This window comes from Ricinus communis, chromosome 1 (assembly GCF_019578655.1).
Source record: "Ricinus communis isolate WT05 ecotype wild-type chromosome 1, ASM1957865v1, whole genome shotgun sequence".
NCBI lineage: Eukaryota > Viridiplantae > Streptophyta > Magnoliopsida > Malpighiales > Euphorbiaceae > Ricinus > Ricinus communis.
In genome coordinates, this window is record NC_063256.1 from 29,022,553 (window position 1) to 29,041,765 (window position 19,213).

The window sequence follows — 19,213 nt, forward strand, 5'->3', positions numbered from 1 at the left end:
GCCGGTACCATATCCTGCAAGGTTGAGACAGGATATGGTGGACAAGCAATACAGTAAGTTTCTTGACTTATTTAAGCAGCTGAAAATTAACTTACCTTTTGTTGAGGCAATTTCACAGATGCCGAAATACGCCAAGTTTTTAAAGGAGATTTTGAGCAACAAAAGGAAGTTGGAGGATCTTGGTCAGGTGGTGCTTAATGAGGAGTGTTCAGTATTCTCCGAACAAACTGCCACTCAAGCGAGATCCAGGAGTTTTACTATCCCTTGTATGATTGGTGATTTATCAATTAGTGGTGCATTGGCTGATTTAGGAGCCGATTAACTTAATGCCCACTAGTTTATTTGCCAAATTAGGGTTGCATGAGCCAAAGCCTACTAGGATGAGTGTTCAATTAGCAGATAGGACTGTTAAAATTCCTAGAGGTATTGTTGAAGATGTACTTGTAAAGGTAGATAAATTTATCTTTCCTGTAGATTTTGTGGTAATGGATATGGAGGGTGATAGCACTGTGCCTCTTATCCTGGGTAGGCCTTTCCTAGCTACATCAAGGGTCAAGTATCGATGTAAGCGATGGAAAGCTTAAGCTTAGAGTTAATGAATAGACCATTACCTTTGACCGGCCACTTCCGGGATCGTGATAATCGTATGTTCTATTGATGTTATTGATGATGTGGTTGAGTCCCATTTACAAGAAATTTTATGTGCTGACCCTTTGCAAGTAGCATTAGCTGAGGATGAGGAGGAGTTGTCCAATGAGCAAGTGTTGGAGCAACTCGCTGTTTTATTGGCTTCTGAGCCGAGCTTGTCAACTGATCCCTATCTTTTTCTTGACAGGTCTGGGGTGCGGAAAGTAAAGACTTCATTCGAGGACCCACCAGTTTTAGAACTGAAGGAATTACCGAGCCACTTGGTTTATGCCTTCCTGGATGAAGAGAAGCGCTTACCAGTAATCATAGCAGCCGATCTAACTCCTGAAGAACAAGCCATGCTATTGGAAGTTCTAAGGAAGTACAAGAAGGCCTTTGCTTTCAATATAGCCGATATCCCGGGCATAAATCCAAGTTTCTGCTCTCATAAGATTTCATTGGGGGACAGTCACGCTCAGCCTCAAAGACGACTCAATCCGAACATGAAAGAAGTGGTAAAGAAGGAGGTAATTAAACTTCTTGATGCATGTTTGATATATCCCATTTCTGACAGTTCGTGGGTTAGTCCTGTGCAGGTTGTACCCAAGAAAGGAGGCATCACAGTGGTAAGGAATGAGAAGGATGAGCTGATCTCGACTCTGACGGAATAAAGCCCGAGTTTGCATTGATTACTGTAGGCTTAATGATGCAACTCGGAAGGACCACTTTCCTCTTCCTTTCATTGATCGGATGATTGAACGTTTAGCGAGGCCACATGTTTTATTGTTTTCTTGATGGCTTTTCAGTTACTTTCGGATTCCTATTGCACCTGAGGACCAAGAGAAGACTACCTTCACCTGCCCTTATGGGACGTTTGCTTATAGACGGATGCCATTCGGAGTGTGCAATGCACCAGCTACATTTCAGCGGTGCATGATGGCTATTTTTTAGGACATGATTGAGGAGTCTATGGAGGTATTTATGGATGACTTCTCTATTTTTGGTAATTCTTTCTCTCTTTGTTTGGCAAACCTTGAGCGCATGTTAGCTAGATGTATTGAGGCTAACTTGGTACTAAACTGGGAAAAATGTCATTTCATGGTAAGAGAGGGGATTGTTTTAGGGCATAAGATCTCTCGGTACGGGATGGAGGTGGATAGAGCTAACGTTGAAGTAATATCTAAGCTACCTCCTCCTAGTTCCGTTAAAATTTAGGAGTTTTTGGGCCATGTAGGGTTTTATAGGAGATTTATTAGAGATTTTTCTAAGATTGCTAGGCCCTCACTCAATTGTTAGTTAAGGATGTACCTTTTATTTTTGATGATGCATGCGTGGCGACTTTTGAGTTACTCTTGAAGAAACTTTAACTTCATGACCCCAATCATGGTTTCTCCCGATTGGGGGCCGCCTTTGAACTGATGTGCGATGCTAGTGATTATGCGATTGGAGTCGTGCTTGGACGAGAGGATTGAAAAGAAGTTTCAACCCATTTACTACGCCAAGACCTTGACAGGAGCCCAAGAACACTACACCACCACAGAGAAGGAGTTATTGGCGGTTGTTTATGCCTTCGACAAGTTTAGATCATACCTCGTTCTCTGCAAAACCATTGTCTTCACGGACCACTCGGCATTATGGTACTTATTCCTGAAAAAATGATGCGAAACCGAGATTGATTCGGTGGATTCTTTTGTTATGAGGAATTTGACGTCGAGATCAAGGATAAGAAGGGCGGAGAATCCGGCAAATGGACCATTTATCGAGATTGGAAAATCCTCACTTAGATGCACTTGATGAGACGACCATAAATGATCGATTTCCAAAAGAACATTTGTATGTCACTCAGGTATACACTGATACTCCTTGGTTTTCTGATTATGCTAACTATTTGGTTGCTAGGGTTCTACCAAAGGGTATGACGTGACGAAAAGAAGAAATTCTTCACGATTTGAAATACTATATTTGGGAAGATCCCTTTTTGTTTAAAGTATGTGCGGATCGGGTGATTCATTTGTTGTGTATATGGCGAGGAGACTCTCCAAATATTGAAGCAATGCCATGAGGGACCCACTGGAGGTCATCAAGCAAACCATCGCGAGGGAAGGTGCTAGAGGCGGGATTCTATTGGCCTACGCTCTTCCAAGATGCACGGAAATTTGTTAAGGTTTGTGACCCTTGCCAGCGCTCAGGTAATATCTCTTCTCGTGATGAGATGCCCCAAACCAGTGTGCAAGTCGTTGAGATTTTTGATGTCTGGGGCATCGACTTCATGGGACCCTTTCCCTCTTCGTATGGTAATAAGTACATTCTGGTTGCTGTTGAATATTTCTCTAAGTGGCCTGAAGCTCAGGCTGTAGCCACTGATGATGCTAGGGTTGTCTGCAGGTTCATTAAGCGATTGTTTGCTAGGTTTGGCATACCTAGGGCGCTTATTAGTGATAGAGGAACACATTTCTGCAACACCCAATTAGAGAAAGTACTTAAGCGGTACGGAGTTACTCATCGGTTCTCTACTCCCTATCACCCCCAGACTAGTGGGCAGGTTGAGGTAACTAATAGGGGTATCAAACGTATTTTAGAGAGAACCGTTAGTACCAGTAGGAAGGACTGGACTCTTAAGTTAGATGATGCATTATGGGCGTTTAGGACTGCTTTTAGGACATCTATAGGTTTTACGCCCTATCGCCTTGTTTATGGAAAGTCATGTCATTTGCCTGTTGAGTTAGAGCATAGGGCACTTTGGGCCCTTAGAACTTGTAACTTTGATATTGATTATGCAGGTAAGGAGCGACAATGGCAGCTGAGTGAGCTAGATGAGTGGCGCCAGCAGGCATACGAAAACTCCTCAACTTACAAAGCAAGGACTAAGAAATGGCATGATCAAAGGATTCGTGAGCCTAAGGAATTTCAGGTTGGGGATCGAGTGTTACTTTACAACTCTCGCCTTCGTCTGTTTCCGGAAGCTGTTGCACTCGTTGGTCCGGACCATTTCAGATCGGACAAGTCTTTCCATATGGAGTGGTAGAGTTGCATCATCCAGAGAAGGGGAACTTCAAAGTGAACGGCCATCGGCTAAAGCGATATCATTGTAACTCGTTGGATAGTGAGCAACGAGTTGACCTGGCTTTGTATGCATAGAAGGGTGATCCGAATGAGTCACGCTTAAGACTCGCAAATAAGCACTTCACATTCGACTTGGATTATACTTTCATGTTTTTAATTAGTTGTGATTGTTTCATTATTTTCATTTGACTTTATTATAGTTGCTTAAAAATAATTAGGTTAATTTTAATTTTCGGACTTATAGAATCAAGAGGACAAACTCTTCGTTTGACCATATCTACTTGTTTAATGATCTAATTACATGCATATGTGTTAATTATAGGTATGGGGGCAAGGCGACTCGAGTCGGCAAAAGGCAAGCCCAGGAAAACTCCGTTTCACCACGGTTTCGTGGCCATCACGGTACGCATCACCGTGTCAGGCCGATAAGCCTGACGAGTCAAGACCGTGTTGAAGGATAAAGAGCAATTGTCACGGTTTCCGAAGGCAGCACGGGACACAACCCCTAGCCGTGCTGGGAAGCACGGCCGTGCCAATGCCCGTGCCAAGGAGCATCCAAAGAAGGCTAAAGGATCAAGACGGCCAGGTGAGTCCTGGCCGTCTTGTCGACAAGACCTTACCTCACCCGTGCTGAAACCGTGCCTATAAGAATTGGAGGCCTCCGAAAATTTTGCTTCCCTTTTGTTTTTCTTAGCTCAAAGGTGTTGTTCTTATACCCCTATCTCACCCTTCTCACTTTCCTAAGCGAACTAAGGTAAGTCCCTTCATTTGTTGCATTATATTTTATTTTTTTTTATTATTTTATTATTATGATTTCACTTCTATTTTAGACATATACTTTTGTTAGGACATGCTAGGATATTTTGGTGGCTCTATAGTGTAACTATATGACCTTGGTTAGGTTAATCTACATTAGTTGTTGTGTTTGTGGTGTAGTTGGTTATGAAATTAATAACTGTGGGGTTTTGGTGGAAATAAAATGTGCCTACAGCATGCAAAGCATGAATAATGTTTAGATTTAAATTGCAATTGTTGGTTCATGATAAATTGGATTGATATATATCGGTTTATTAGTTTATACAAGTTTTGGTTAGTCAAGTATAATCATTATACTTTGTTGATTCTAGGTGGATTATTTCTTTCATTAACTTGAATTTTTACAAAAAACTAATAATTCGTTGCATTAGGTGATATGACGGACCGCGATAAATCTCGTAGAAAGCAACTGAAACGCGTCGCTACCAGCAAGCGATCGCGTGGTGAAGGAACGTCTTCCTCCACAAAGACTGTAACCAAGACCAAAGACTTCCACCTCCACCACCACAAAGAAATAGTCCGACCTCGAAGAGCACCTGCTGTGAATCCATCCACACCTGGCCGTCATCCATTGTGGACATTCCCTAATGCAGACAATGAAAGTAGATTCCAAGTCATGAGATGGAAGCAAGTGATGGCGGGCCGTTGCATAGACTTCACATCCCTAGAGAGAGTGGGATTGGCTCAAGATGTGCACACACTGATCGAGACTCTGCCATATGCGAGATTCCTTGACATCATTGAGCCAACCTACCGTGAGCTTACGATCGAGTTCCTCAGCACCTTCTTCCTGCAGCAACAGATCACAAACTGGCATCAGCCTGATGCAATTTATTTTAGGCTTGGGGGAAGGGAGTTCTCGATGTCGGTCCCACAATTTGGAATGCATTTGGGATTATGGACTGAACAAGAAATCTCGGGGGAGGAGTATCAGGGTTGTCTCTACATCCATCCAATTTCATATGACGCCATGTGGGATTCATTGGTAATGAGGCCGGAAACATACTACCCAAGCAGGTCTAAGGCATCTAGCCTACCGGACCATCTCCGCTACATTCATACCCTACTAGCTTACACCATTACAGGCCGAGGGGACAGTTTTGGGGCAGTCACACAGACTGATGTCTTTATTCTCTGGGCTATGCAACATCGGAAGAAGCTAGACTTGGGATATTTATTGGCTCGCCAAGTCCGTTCATTTATAGTAGACGCTCAGAAGAAGATGCATTGTTGTTTCGGTCCGTATGTGACTAGGTTAGCTAAGAGACTAGATGTATTGGACGACTGTCTGTCGGAGCTTTCAAATATTGGTGACATGACACCACTAGGGATCAGACAAATGATCAACATGCAGATGATCACGGCCACTAGACATCCACATGGTATTGAATATAGGCTCGTGAGCACAATAGTCAGGGAAGCTAGAGAGGCAGCGGCTAGAGGAGCCCAACATCCGTCGGCTGGGATTCCGGATGTTAGGATTCCTAACCCAGCTAGAGTGTTTATGCCTTCATCTGGAGCCTCATCCTCTCATTCGGTAGAGCCATCGAGCGTCCAGATCAGTGCTTTGGCCGACCGTCTAGATCGAGTCTGCGATCTACAGCAGCAGCAGTACACTGAGTTTGTGCGGTTTCAAGAAGAAACGAAGGCACAGTTGGGCAGTTTGAACAGTACACTTCAACAATTCCTGAGTGGTTTAGAAAGACAGGCCACCCAGACAGACTTCATAGTAGTGCAGATTCAAAAGATGCAAGAGGCTGGAGCACAAAATCAACGGCTCATTGATGATATGGAGTTCGATTTGGCGACATGCTTCACAGACCCTGATCCACCACCGCAACCTCCCTCAGCAAATTTCCCTGCCCCCCAACTTCCAGCAGATCCAACCAGTGAGGATACACCGTCAGCAGACTCCTAGCGGAAAGAAAAAAATTTGTGATATTTTCCTCCATCCTTTTTCTTTATTTTTTTTTATTTTTTTCTTTTTCTTTCTTTCAATTTGTTATCTCCTTTTACTTTCTTGCTTGTAGCTTGTTTACTTTTATGTTATTTCCTTGCACTTGTTTGTTTATGTTAAGTAGAACATTATAGTTTTTTAATTAAAAAAAAAAAAAAATTCAGCATGATCTTCCATAACCATAATGTGTGAATCATATGCTTCCTCAGTCTAAATCTCTCTAACACTGTGGACAGTGTTATACTAAAATGTGGGGTAGGGACCTACCGATGTTGTGCCTATCTTGAGTTTTGTTTTAATTAAGTAGTTGATGACTTTTTTCTCCTTTGAATGGATTCCCTTATAGCTTTTATCGAACCTTGTTCGGAAGAAGGCAATGAATAAATCTCTCAACTACAATCCAGCCAGGTAAAACTGGTATTTTTCCTTAATTCTTCCATATTACTTTATCGTAGATATAGAACACTGTTAATATTGCTGCTTATTATTGTGATTGACTATTTAAACTTTGGGTTGAGAATTCATGCAATTTTAAATCACTCAAATGGTGAGATTTTGAGCCAATTGGTGCATCACTATTATGCTCCCTTTTCCTTCATTAGTGAGCATTTTACAGAATCTCTGTTTCTAGAACTTGCTTTACGATATCTGTTGAAATCACATGAATTGTCAATAATCGTGAGATGATTTGGGCACTTAGGATTTACACAATTTGGCCAAAAAAAAAAAAAAAAGCCTAACCCTATTTTTCCCTTAGTGAACCAATTTTGAGCCTTAGCCATTCATTTCTTGACAATAATAACAGTGACACTCATCTTATCACTTCTATTCATTTGACCATTCTTTCTACCATTGTTGCTGGAAATTATATAAGTTATGCTGCATTTTACTTTGGATCAATCTGCATTCATATATTTCACTAAGTTGCTAGATTTTTCATAGATGCTTCCTTCAATTATTGTATGTGTCAATAACCAACAACTCCTACATAAACTGTTATAATATATATACATAGTATATATATTTAAAAAAAAAAAAACAAAAAACAAAAAAAAAAACAAAAAAAAAAGTAGAAAGTATTAATTTAGTTCATTTCGAGCATCATCTTATTTTTAGAGCAACTTAGTGTTCATTTTGGTACAACACTTGATCCTTCATTACTTTCTTGCATTACTTGCTTAACTTCCAGCAACTTGTAGCCTACTTTTCATATTTATACGTACCTTACCTTAACCCCATTACAACCTGGCTCAAGACCCTTTGATCATGAATATTGATTATTTCGTAGTAGTGGAGATTGAATCCATAAGCAAGCCTATGGTAAGCACTTTTTCTGTATTTTTGCGTTGAGAGCTTGGCGATCTTCTTTCACCTATATACACCTGTGTGTTTTGAGTGATATCTTGTGAGGCATGATTCTCAATTTCTTAATTTAGATGGTTTATCATTTTAACTTTAGCAACTTTATTAAGTTTGCTCTTTCTCTTAAGGATTTAGTGATTTGGGGATTTTGGGAAAAATCATTACAGAGTTTTGAAATTTATTTTGAGCTAACCTCCTGCAATGCAGTTGATTGAGTTATTTGATATCTTTTGAGGAGTGAGCATGGGGTAATTTGATAAGCATCATACTATACATGTTTTCATGCCCGATTGTTCACATTTTTATGCATGATTATCCCGTTTTATGCTAGAATCACCTGTCTTTTGTTTTCCTTTTCATTTCAGGTCATTTTCGAAGGACACCATCAGTAATCGAGGGAAATACGTGGGATTACAAAGCAAAATCCATCAAATTGGGCGAGAACAAGCACCCCGAGGGTTGAGCACGGCCTGGACTCCGGCCGTGCTGAATTATCAAGAGGCTATCCCCAATTGTGCCATTTCAAAGACGCTTCAGAAGCCACCACGGCCTCCGGCTGTGGTGGATCAAGACCGCCTTGGGCACGGCCTGTGGTGGCTCAAAGACAATAGATTCCACAGATTCAAAGACACCGGACTCCTACTGCGTCAATCAACTATATAGGCGATTTTGAATTCTAATAAAAAAGACGATTTTTGGACTCAATTCCAAGACACACACTTAATCAAATATTTCCTATACCTCAATTGTAGACTGGAGAGATCAATTTTCATCAATTGAAGGGGGATTCCACTTATTCCAACATCGAATTGAAGATCAAGACAACTTTGGGAGCATTCAAGAGGCAACTAGGGTTTGAGATTTTGAATTTGCAAATTTAGGGTTTCTCATTCGACTTGAAAGAGAAGGGTGTACATACCTTTAATTTGTTTTTCCTTATTTTGTTCTTTAATTGCTTTGACTATGAACATGAGGCTAGATCTTTTGAATCCATTAGGGTTCACATTTGTTGATGGATTATGCTTAATTGTTAGTTTTTTATAATTGTCATTCTTGCAATCTTCTTGCTATTCAGTAATAAAAGTTTGATGCAATTAATTTGAGACGTTGGATTAATTGTTTATTAGGTTGTTTCTTGACATTGAGAAATGCTTGTTACAACTGGATTTTGAATAGTAAGGACCGGTAGTTAACACTTAGAGATGAGGTTGATTTACTCGCCGGATTAAGAACTAACAACTCTTAATAGTCTTAAATCATACTTAATGCTAATTTGTAGTAATCTGATAGGAAGAGATTCCATTAGGTTAGTGCAGGTTTAGGAATCCGGTAAGCTCGAGAGAGGAACCGGGATTCAATTTAGGATTTAGGCACGGGTAAGCAAGATCGGCAAGCCATAAAATTCATCTTTAGAATTCCATCACTTAGGCTCCCTTTTGGATTTATTTCTCTCTTTACAATTGTCTTTTAATTGTCCATTGTTGTCCTTCATTTACTTAATTGCACTCATAACCATTAGCTGGTATGTTAGAACTTTCACACCCTATTTCAGACTAGATAACATAGCAAGCAGTAGTAACTCTAGGTTCACCCGATCTCCAGGGATACGACCTTGATACTCACTAGTGCTAGGCTGCATCGGTAGGTTCACTGCCTTAGGTGTAGGTTGCATAAAGAAGCCATCATAGTTCCATGTTATTATATTGGTATTTTTTTCTAAAATCTAAACCTAGTCCCTAAATCCTCCTTGATTTCGATGCTAGTGCCTTTATTTAAGCAGTAATGATTAAATGGTGTTAAAATTGGTTTTTCTTATTTTTTCTTAAAACATAAGGTGACGCCTCTAAATTAAAATGAACCTACCGTAAAATGCCAGGGCTCGGGATGATAGATCATCTCCTTGACGAGGTTGTAGTCTAAGAATGAGTGTTCTAGATTCTACATCTGGCGGCACTCGGACGACGTCTCACAACAATATATTCTCATAATATTATTAGTTTACTAATATAGCACTTATCTAAAAAGAGAAAAATAGGCACTCGCAGGCTTAATCTGATGGTAAGTGCATGTATCAACTTGAGCAAGGTCTCAAATTCAAATCTCCCTTCCCTTATTTGTAACTCAAAAAATAAATCTGCCATGTAAATGGTATTGTGACATGCTAGTATCATGCCAGCAAATAAGTTTACCACATCAGTAAAATTGATGATAATATACATATATATATATATATATATATATATATATTTAATCTAATAAATTACATAACGAATTTATTTAAAAAAATACTAAGGTTTTAACGTTGAAAAATATTAAAACTATAAACATTTGTTTATATTTTTTTCACTTTGCTAGAGTATTATTGTAGCACTCTACTATTATAAGTATTTTTAAATTATAGACAATCAATAAATATCATTTTAAATAATTTTTTAGTTTTATATGTTATTTTACTAACTTAAATTGGCAATGATTCTATATATAACTTTTAATATTTATGCACATCAAAATTTTATAAGTAAATCTTATATTTGTCAAGTACAATTTATTAAATTCTAAATAAATAAAAATATTAATCAAAAAAAGTATTTAGTTACCAATAACTAAATATTATATAAGTGACTAATTTAGTATTCAATTATATTAAAAATTATTAAAATTAAAATAGTATTTATTCTTATAATTTTATATGGTACCGTATACCTATAATATATTAGAATAATATTTTTTTTAAGAAAGCATTACTTAATTATTTTAAACAAGTTTCTCACTCGTAAAAAAATATTAGGAAAAGTTTTATGAGGAAAAAAATAGACATGTTACTGGTTAGTAAGGTAAATTATATTCTGGATCTGGGTACACTATTTATTATGTACCCAGTGTCCAAAATACAGCCGTTTCATTTAAATGAAGAAGCTGAATTTTAAAACACACGTGTGAGGGAGTTTCAATTCAAATATAACACCCTACCTATTATTGCCGATTTAAAATAAAATTGTAAGCTTTCTTCAGGAGTTTGGTTTGATTTTGTTTGTTCCATTCTCCATTCTCCATCATTTAAAGCTTCAAATTAGATTCTACAAGCTGTTGTTTTTCGTTTTTCTCTTGTTCTCTACTGCATAATTGTCACGACCCACTTTGGGGGCCCGTGACCGGCACTAGGGAATGGGTAGGCTTAAGGCCACCGAAACCCGTAGTAAGCCTTACCAACCCGCAAATCCATATATACAATTAACCAAATATAAAGTAGTCATAATTGTCTTGCATAATACATCATCATACTACCAACAGGAGTCAGAATAGTTATATAAATTTTAAAATTTCCTACTGCGGATACTCTAGAGTAAAAATGACAAGTATATAAGTACAAGATAATTACAAAAGTCCAAGAAGAAGAAGTCTGACCGCCGAATGCGATGGCGAAGGTCTTTAATTATCACCAAAATTACAATCGAGACATCGGTCTAGAGTGAGATAAAATCAAATAATCTAGAGACTATTGCAGTCTTCACAGGAAATATTAATTATTCGAGTCCATATATCAAACCCTAAACATAAACAGAAATCATGATGTCATCATACCATAATGAAATAAATAAATAAATAAATAATATCTTTGTTTCTTTTCTTTTCGGGGACGAGTGGCTCAGGTAGAACCCTAAACCCCAAATTCTAGTAGCCTTTCGGCTCTCTTAATCCAGTCGGCCAGAGCAAGCTCGATCGTGGTCCTTACTTCCACCGAACACTTGAATTCCAAATAAGCTACCAGAGAGCATTGCTCGATCGGGGACCTTAACTCCCAGAATCAATCGAACTCAGCCCAGAGCAAGCTCAATCGGAAGTGCATAAATTCATAATAACCTTATATCCATGATCATTACCGGCAGACGTCCCGATGTAACCCATCAAAGGCATGTTCTACAAGCCACATTTCCCAATTCGCAATCATCACATATAACAAATATTATTATCTGATGAACTCAACCAACACATATCGAAATAAAGATTAAAGATTTAAGGTAAAACAACGTGAAATTTGTGAGGGAAAATAATAACGTTTATCTTATTATAACATACTAATAATAATATTTATATTACTTCAAATATTAATAATCAAGTGAAATCATTTATTTTGCGATACTAATAATCATATTATGCATGAACTTTCAAAATAGCATATTAAATCAGACTTAGCAATAGTGCAATGATTAAATGACTTTAACTCATCGATCTAACGTTGCTCAGCTCCTACGCCTCGGGTGGAGTCAAGTGAAGGCTGAATTATCTAATAACAAAAGACATACAATTAATAGACATTCGAAATTTTTCCTAAACTTAGACCCTAAGGTCGACCGCCTAGAATTAAATTGGACTCGAGGATTAAAATTTGATGTGAACCTCCCTAAATTACGGATATTTACCCCCCGTAAACGGGTCCAGGACCTGCCAAAAATATATCGGACATGCTGGAATTTAATAACAGGAGCCGCCACAAGAATCGCACTAATATTTTCCGACTCCAAAACACCACAACCCAAACAATTTAATTTGATTTATTTTTTAAACTACCCAACACAGGCAATTAATAGCCACAATAACTTTCTAATATTATAACAAAATTTTTCGGAGTCTAATAAAATTATACCGAGTTAAAAATTAAAATATTCAAGCGTCCAGGAAAACACTGGGGTCCGGTTTACCCGCCAACAAAGGTTTGAATTCAACTGAAGCGCCTACGCTCAAGTTCTTGGGAGTCCGGAGTACAAGAGTTTTGGCCGGGAAAGTGGGCGGCGGATCGGGCCGGAAAGTCGCTGCTCACGCGACACTTTTCAAGGCTCTGCCGGCAAGGATTTTCCGACGGAGGAGGGTTGCTTCCGGGGTTTTTGGGGATGGGGAGTCCGATTCAGCGTCGGTTTATGGAAAGGACGCCAGGAGGCCGAATCGACGATGGCGGCCTCTTCGTCCTTAAATCGATTGTCGCGCGGAAAGGAAGGAGGAGGGAAGGCGTTCTTGAACGGGCGCACGTGGGCTGCGGGAGAAGGCAATGACGGGGAGAGGAGAAGGAAGGAGGAAGGAAAAGGAGGAGGGGAGGGAAAAGGAGAGTTTTTTTTTTTTTTTTAAATATATATATATATATATATATTATTATTATTATTACAACTAAGGGTGTTACAATAATATTGTTCTTATTTTTTCTCTTTCTTTTTTTTGTTCTCATACATAGATTATGCATATTCACATATTTTGAAAACTAATTTTTGATGAGTGAGAATTCTTTATTTTTTTCTTCATTCTTGAGATATTCAAATCAGATTCTACAAACTTTAATCCTTTCTTTTGAAATATGATAACAGTTTCATTGCTGAAAAATAATAGGTTTACTATGTAAGACATTGAAGTTCATTATATATGAATTTACAAGTTCATCATTTTATTCATAATTTTGATAACGGTTTTATTTTTAAAATTGAATAGGTTCATTTTGTAGCAAATTGAGATTCATTATATATGAACAATAGGTTCATCATTTTATTTGTAATTTTGGTAATATTTTATTTTTCAAATGGAATAGGTTCATTTTGTAGCATATTGAGGTTCATTATATATGAACTACAAGTTCATCATGTTTTTCATAATCTTAAAAAAAATTATTTTTGAAATGGAATGGGTTCATTTTGTAGTACAATAAATCTTATTTCATTAATAGATGAACATAAAAGTTTTATATAATGAACATGTCATACGGGCATAAAAATAAATCAGTATTCATGGGTTATAAATGAATAGGTTCATTATCTACAAACAACATAAAGTATCACTTGAGGTTCACTATATATAAACATATTACTTATAATTTTGTAAATAAATTTATTTTTGAAATGAAATAGGTTCATATTATAGTACAATGAATCTTATATCATTAACAGATGAATATAAATTTTTTACGTAATGAACATGTCATATGTGCATAAAAATAAATAAGTATTTATGAGTTATAATGAACGGGTCCATTATCTACAAACGATAGATTCATTAAAGTATCACTTGAGGTTCATTATATATGAACTACGGGTTCATCATGTTGTTCAGAATTTTGAAAAAGAATTTTTTTTTTTGAAATAGAATAGGTTCATTTTGTAGTACAATGAACCTTAAATCATTAAAAGATGAATATAAAAGTTTTATGTAATGAACATGCAATATATGCATGATAACTGACTAAAATATAGGCCGACATGAAGAATAGGCTGACCATAAGAGAATAAGTTGACCATGAGCGAATAAGCCGACCAGACAATAGTAGGCCAAGCATGAAATAGTAGGCCAACCGTGAAGAATAGGCCGAACATGAAAAAATAAGTCGACCATGAAAGAATAGGCTAAGCATATAAAAGTAGGCCGAGCATTGCATGTCGAGTTATCATAATTAAGAAATATGGGGTTGACTAAGTCCAAATTCAAGTACAACAAGAAGTTTTGAAGGCCAAGTCTTAGTCGGACTCTAGTTAGAAATACAACCCGTTAGCCTAAGTGCCTTATCACATGGCTTATTCTCCTATTTTTTTATCTTAACAAATAAGTTGATACTTGGAGTAATATTTTTGTTAAGTTTTATTAGTGTAGCATAAATAGAGTTATCGCGGCCGCATCAGAAGGGCACGCTTGCGAAAAGAAACACTTTGGTAGGTAGTAACTTTTAGTGTATAATTGCTCAAAATCGCGAGCATACCATGTAGGGCGCGACCGTGAAAAGTGAAGGTTTGGAGGTAGAAGACTCTGGCCTTGAAAAGCTTGAAATCGTGACTGCACCTCAAGAGAACGCGATTGTAAAAATTGAAAACTGAAGTATCCATTAGAAACCGCCAACAGTAATATCAGAAAGCCGCCAATGCCATAACGCCACCAGATAGCCGTTAGAGGATTTTAAGAATCATGATCGCGAAGAAAGAAGCTCGACTGCGAATTTCATCCTGACAAGTGCATTTAATGTATTGTCTTAAAGCAAAAATTGGTTGATTTCTTGGTGTATGATAGTAGCGGCTCTCTTGGTTTTTAAGGTTATAAAAACCACACTAAATGATCAATTAAGATTGATCAACAACCTCCAAAGGCCCTAATTATTGTGTAATCATTTCTCTTCTTCTTGCAATTAAAATTTCTCTTATTTTTATTGTTGAAAGAGCTTAAATGCTCTTGTAAGGGTTGTTGTGTGAGCCTAGGTATTAAAAACATAAGGAATTGGTTGTTGAGTAACCATTGATACTCAAGGGCTAAGGGACGTAGAAAGGGATTAGTTCTTTAAGGAAAGAGGTTAAGTGTTAGTCTTGGAAAACACTAAGTTGTTAGGTGAACTTGTAAAATCCAAAGGCTGTAATCTTGAAGATTATAATGGAATACTTAAGTGTGATCTTGAGGAATGGATGTAGGGAGGATTATTCCTGACCACTATAAATCTTTCTGTCAATTCTTTAACCATAACTCTCTTCTAATTCTCTTTACTCTTTCTTAAATCCTTGTGTATTATCTAAAATTATTCAATTCCACAATTTGAGATCACCAATTAAACTCCCCTTCTTTGTTTTAAGGGACAACACAACCCGACCTAGGATTCTGTTGTATGACCAAGAAGACTAATCCTAATAGGATTGAGAGATTTTAAATTCACAAAGTCCTACTCCTTCTAGGACTAGGAGGCCTTCAATCTCTATATGAAGGGTTGTGACACAACATGTTAGGACATTCATTATTCTACAATTACTATATAATTTATAACTTGAAACCATTACTGACTTAGCCATCGGAGTGAGTGGCGGGACAACCCCATCTGACGCTTTTTAACCATTGTTTTAGGTACATCGAGCTCGGATCAGACTTGAAGATGTTGTTGATAGCTTACCTGTCTTGACCAAGTTATCAATGCATAAAAATAAATCAGTATTCATGGATTATAATGAACAGATTCATTATCTACAAACAATAGGTTCATTAAAGTATCACTTGAGGTTCATCAAATATATAACACAGTTTTAAAGTATAAATTTATTATTCATAAGTTATAATCAACAGGTCCATCATCTACTAGCAATAGGTTCATTAATGTATCACTTGAGCTTCATCAAATATATAATAGGAATTCATTTAATCATAGATTATAATCAAGAAGTTCATTATACATACATAAGATTTTTTAAAGGAATATTTTTTATCATACAAAATAAATAATATATCCATCAATAATAAAATCTATATAAAACGTTGATTTTTCAGTTATTAACTTTATTTTTATAATATTTAAACTGAAGGTTATTTAATATTTTTACTACTGTTTTAACAAGCAATTTATATTACTGTATTGAAATGCTATTTTAAATGAATATGAATTTATTTATAAAATAATGAGATTTGCAAAAATTTTAAACCTTGTAAAAATTGTAATTTGAAGAATAAATGGGTAAATAAAAATATAAAAAAAATAAAAACAATTGATTTTTTAATATTGAAAAAGACAATTATGTGTTTTGGTTGAAACAGAAAATTGTGCATTGAATTGTAAATTTTTTATTTGATTGTAGATAAAAATTGTCAATTAAACTTAATTTTTTTTATAAATACATAAATCACACGTGTTAATAGTTTCAGATACATAATGTTGGATGTAACTAGATCAGAATATAATAATTTAAAAATTTGTAAAACAGGAAAAATAAATTTTTCTTTTGTTCTTGCAATCCATATAATAGAAGACAGAGCAAAAACAAAATAATCACATTTATAATCCACGTGTCCATAGGTCCTGCAGAACATGAACCACAAGTTCAGATTTTTGTGAGATAAATATCCACAATGTTATGGCCCATTTATATCCTTGAAATCATGCAATAGCACAAGAATAGCAAAAAAAAAGCAAAGCAGGTTCTGGGTTCACTTGCTGCCAGAAGTAATATTTACACTAAATAACAAGTGCAGCTATTTTTTATTTTTGGGTCTCATTTAAACAAAAGCTTTTGCAAAGAAAAGAATGGCAGCAATCAGCTCACATTCTTCTTCTTCCTCCTTATATCCCAGTTTTCAATCATCACCTTTCTCTTCCAAGTCTGCCCAGGACCTCAATTTATCATTCTTCACTACCAGAACCAATGGGTCATTAAAGGGCAGATTATCTTCACAGAAAGTTTCAAGGTCCAGCCTAAGAGTCTCAAGTGCAGCAACAAAACCTGCAAAGTCACCAGGTACTTTAGCTCTGGATTTTTCTTTCATTTGTGTTTTATTTTTAAAGATAGAAAAACACTTGAAAATTTTACTTTAACTGTGAGACTGAATTGTATCTTTGTCTTTCTCTTCTATATTAGCTGAAGAAGAGTGGAAGGTTAAGAGAGAGACTCTTCTCCAGAAAAAGGTAAGGAGTGTAGACGTAAAGGAAGCTCTGCGCCTTCAGCAAGAGAATAACTTTGTGATCCTTGATGTCCGCCCAGAAGCAGAATTCAAAGAGGTTAGTCTTAATTAGTCTGCTTATGTTCATTTGCGACTTGCCAACATCACACCCTCCGGGAAACTACTTGCCTAATCTATAAAAATATCTCCAACTATACACCAAATCAATAGATAAACTTCATATATTTATTAGTAATATATAATTAAAATGATTAACTCTTACCATTGCAGACTCTAGGAAGGGTCAAATGTATCCTTTGCTTATATTGGACGGAGGCTATTTTCTGCAATTGGAATCCATGTTCTTTGAATCCTAATGTAGCAACTAGCCTGTTGAGCCATGAACCGAAATAAATATATATGGAGGAAGAGATTTTAAGGGTGCTGTACTTAGTTTGTGTGTGTGTCTGTATTATGCTGCAGGCTCATCCACCTGGTGCTATAAATGTGCAAATATATAGGCTTATAAAAGAGTGGACAGCGTGGGACATTGCTAGGCGAGCTGCATTTGCATTTTTTGGCATCTTTTCAGGCACAGAAGAAAATCCTGAGTTTCTACAGAGTATGATATTTCAAATCATGTTTCTAATTTGTTGAAAATCTTTATCAATGATATTCCAACATAACCGATCATTTAGTACATGCCAACAGTTGTGGATTCAAAGATAGATAAAAATGCAAAGATAATAGTGGCTTGCTCATCTGGGGGAACAATGAAGCCATCCCAAAATCTCCCTGAAGGTCAACAGTCAAGGTAATTCCATTCCCCTGATTCTCATGCTGCTCTCTTAAGTTCACATGATGGTGTGGCCTTTGGGGAGTGAAATGAATGATTTGGAACTACAGAAACTTACATGAAGCATGATAACTGAAAAAATTTCAGATGATTCTTGTCATAAAATTTAAGAGAGGAAATCACATGTCAACAATTAAAGCATCAACAGCCACTGGTTTTCCTCCTTTTGAATAACTCTGGGTGTATGCAGAAAGCAGTATCTGTTTATAAGTATCTTATTAGTTATTTGATTGCCTGCTTTATCCATTCCTCACTGCATAGAAGAAATGGAGGCTTTAACTTTTTCCACTTCTTGCAGATCACTGATAGCAGCCTACCTGTTAGTCCTCAATGGTTACACAAATGTCTTCTACTTAGAAGGAGGTCTTTATACATGGTTCAAAGAGGGGCTGCCATCAGTTTCTGAAGAGTGAATCATCATCAGTAAAGCTTAAGTTTTATCCCCAGTGAGGATGATCGTGCGCCTTTTATCATGACTGACTACTTTTGTCAATAGAATTTAGACATTCTTTATATCAAGACTGAACATTAATCCTATTTATAGGCTTGCATCTCAACATAGATCTGCCAATTTTACTAAAAAACGTTCATACAATTGCATGTTGCCAAGCAAGTGGTAGAGGTTTCCTAGTTTGAAACTTATCAGGACAGACTGCTATTGCTTGTCATCCCACATATAGTAGAAGCATTGTAACAGAATTTCTCAAGAAAAAGCCAAAAGATAGAATTAAGCGTAACAAACATGAGCTCCTCTATTTCAGAATGGTGTCAAGTGAGTCTTCATGAGAATATTGGTTTTAAGAAGCTCAGAAATGTCTGTTCATCCAAGTCCTCAGAAATAGACTAGAAATGAAGCTAATAACTCCACTGCAGTCGATACGCTCTCCTGCTGCAAGTTTGATAGGCCTGGTAACCGTGATTTTGCATGGAAATGAATACTTTGTGGCATCAACATTCTTAACAAGTATTCATAGATCATAATTGTTATGTTGTATCACAAGTCAGAACTCATAAATATGTTGCACCTGATCAATTATCAGGTGGGTTGCCAAATAACTTTTATTCACAATACAAGCGAATGTAAAAGATCACACCTCCCAAAATCCTCTGCCAGCAAGTTCCATTCGATGTTCAAAGGCTGCTTTTCTCTGATATCAGAT

At 36.8% G+C, this 19,213-nt stretch overlaps 1 protein-coding gene across 1 annotated transcript; it reads left to right on the forward strand.

Moving 5' to 3' along the window:
• The first annotated feature begins 16,704 nt into the window (after nucleotides 1-16,704).
• Nucleotides 16,705-18,648, forward strand: LOC8287984 (rhodanese-like domain-containing protein 14, chloroplastic). Its single transcript, XM_002534594.4, has 5 exons — nucleotides 16,705-17,055; nucleotides 17,176-17,315; nucleotides 17,681-17,819; nucleotides 17,909-18,011; nucleotides 18,352-18,648. The coding sequence occupies exons 1-5, from the start codon at nucleotides 16,845-16,847 to the stop codon at nucleotides 18,464-18,466; spliced, it is 708 nt and encodes a 235-aa protein (XP_002534640.1). The 5' UTR covers nucleotides 16,705-16,844; the 3' UTR covers nucleotides 18,467-18,648.
• The last annotated feature ends 565 nt before the right edge of the window (nucleotides 18,649-19,213 follow it).

What these genes read in the sequence shown, in the direction of transcription:
- LOC8287984 (XM_002534594.4), top strand. Translation starts at nt 16,845, where the DNA reads ATGGCAGCAATCAGCTCACATTCTTCTTCTTCCTCCTTATATCCCAGT. An exon ending in AAATCCTGAGTTTCTACAGA is followed by an intron (nt 17,820 to 17,908) that starts GTATGATATTTC and finishes ACATGCCAACAG; the next exon opens with TTGTGGATTCAAAGATAGAT. An exon ending in CCTGAAGGTCAACAGTCAAG is followed by an intron (nt 18,012 to 18,351) that starts GTAATTCCATTC and finishes CACTTCTTGCAG; the next exon opens with ATCACTGATAGCAGCCTACC.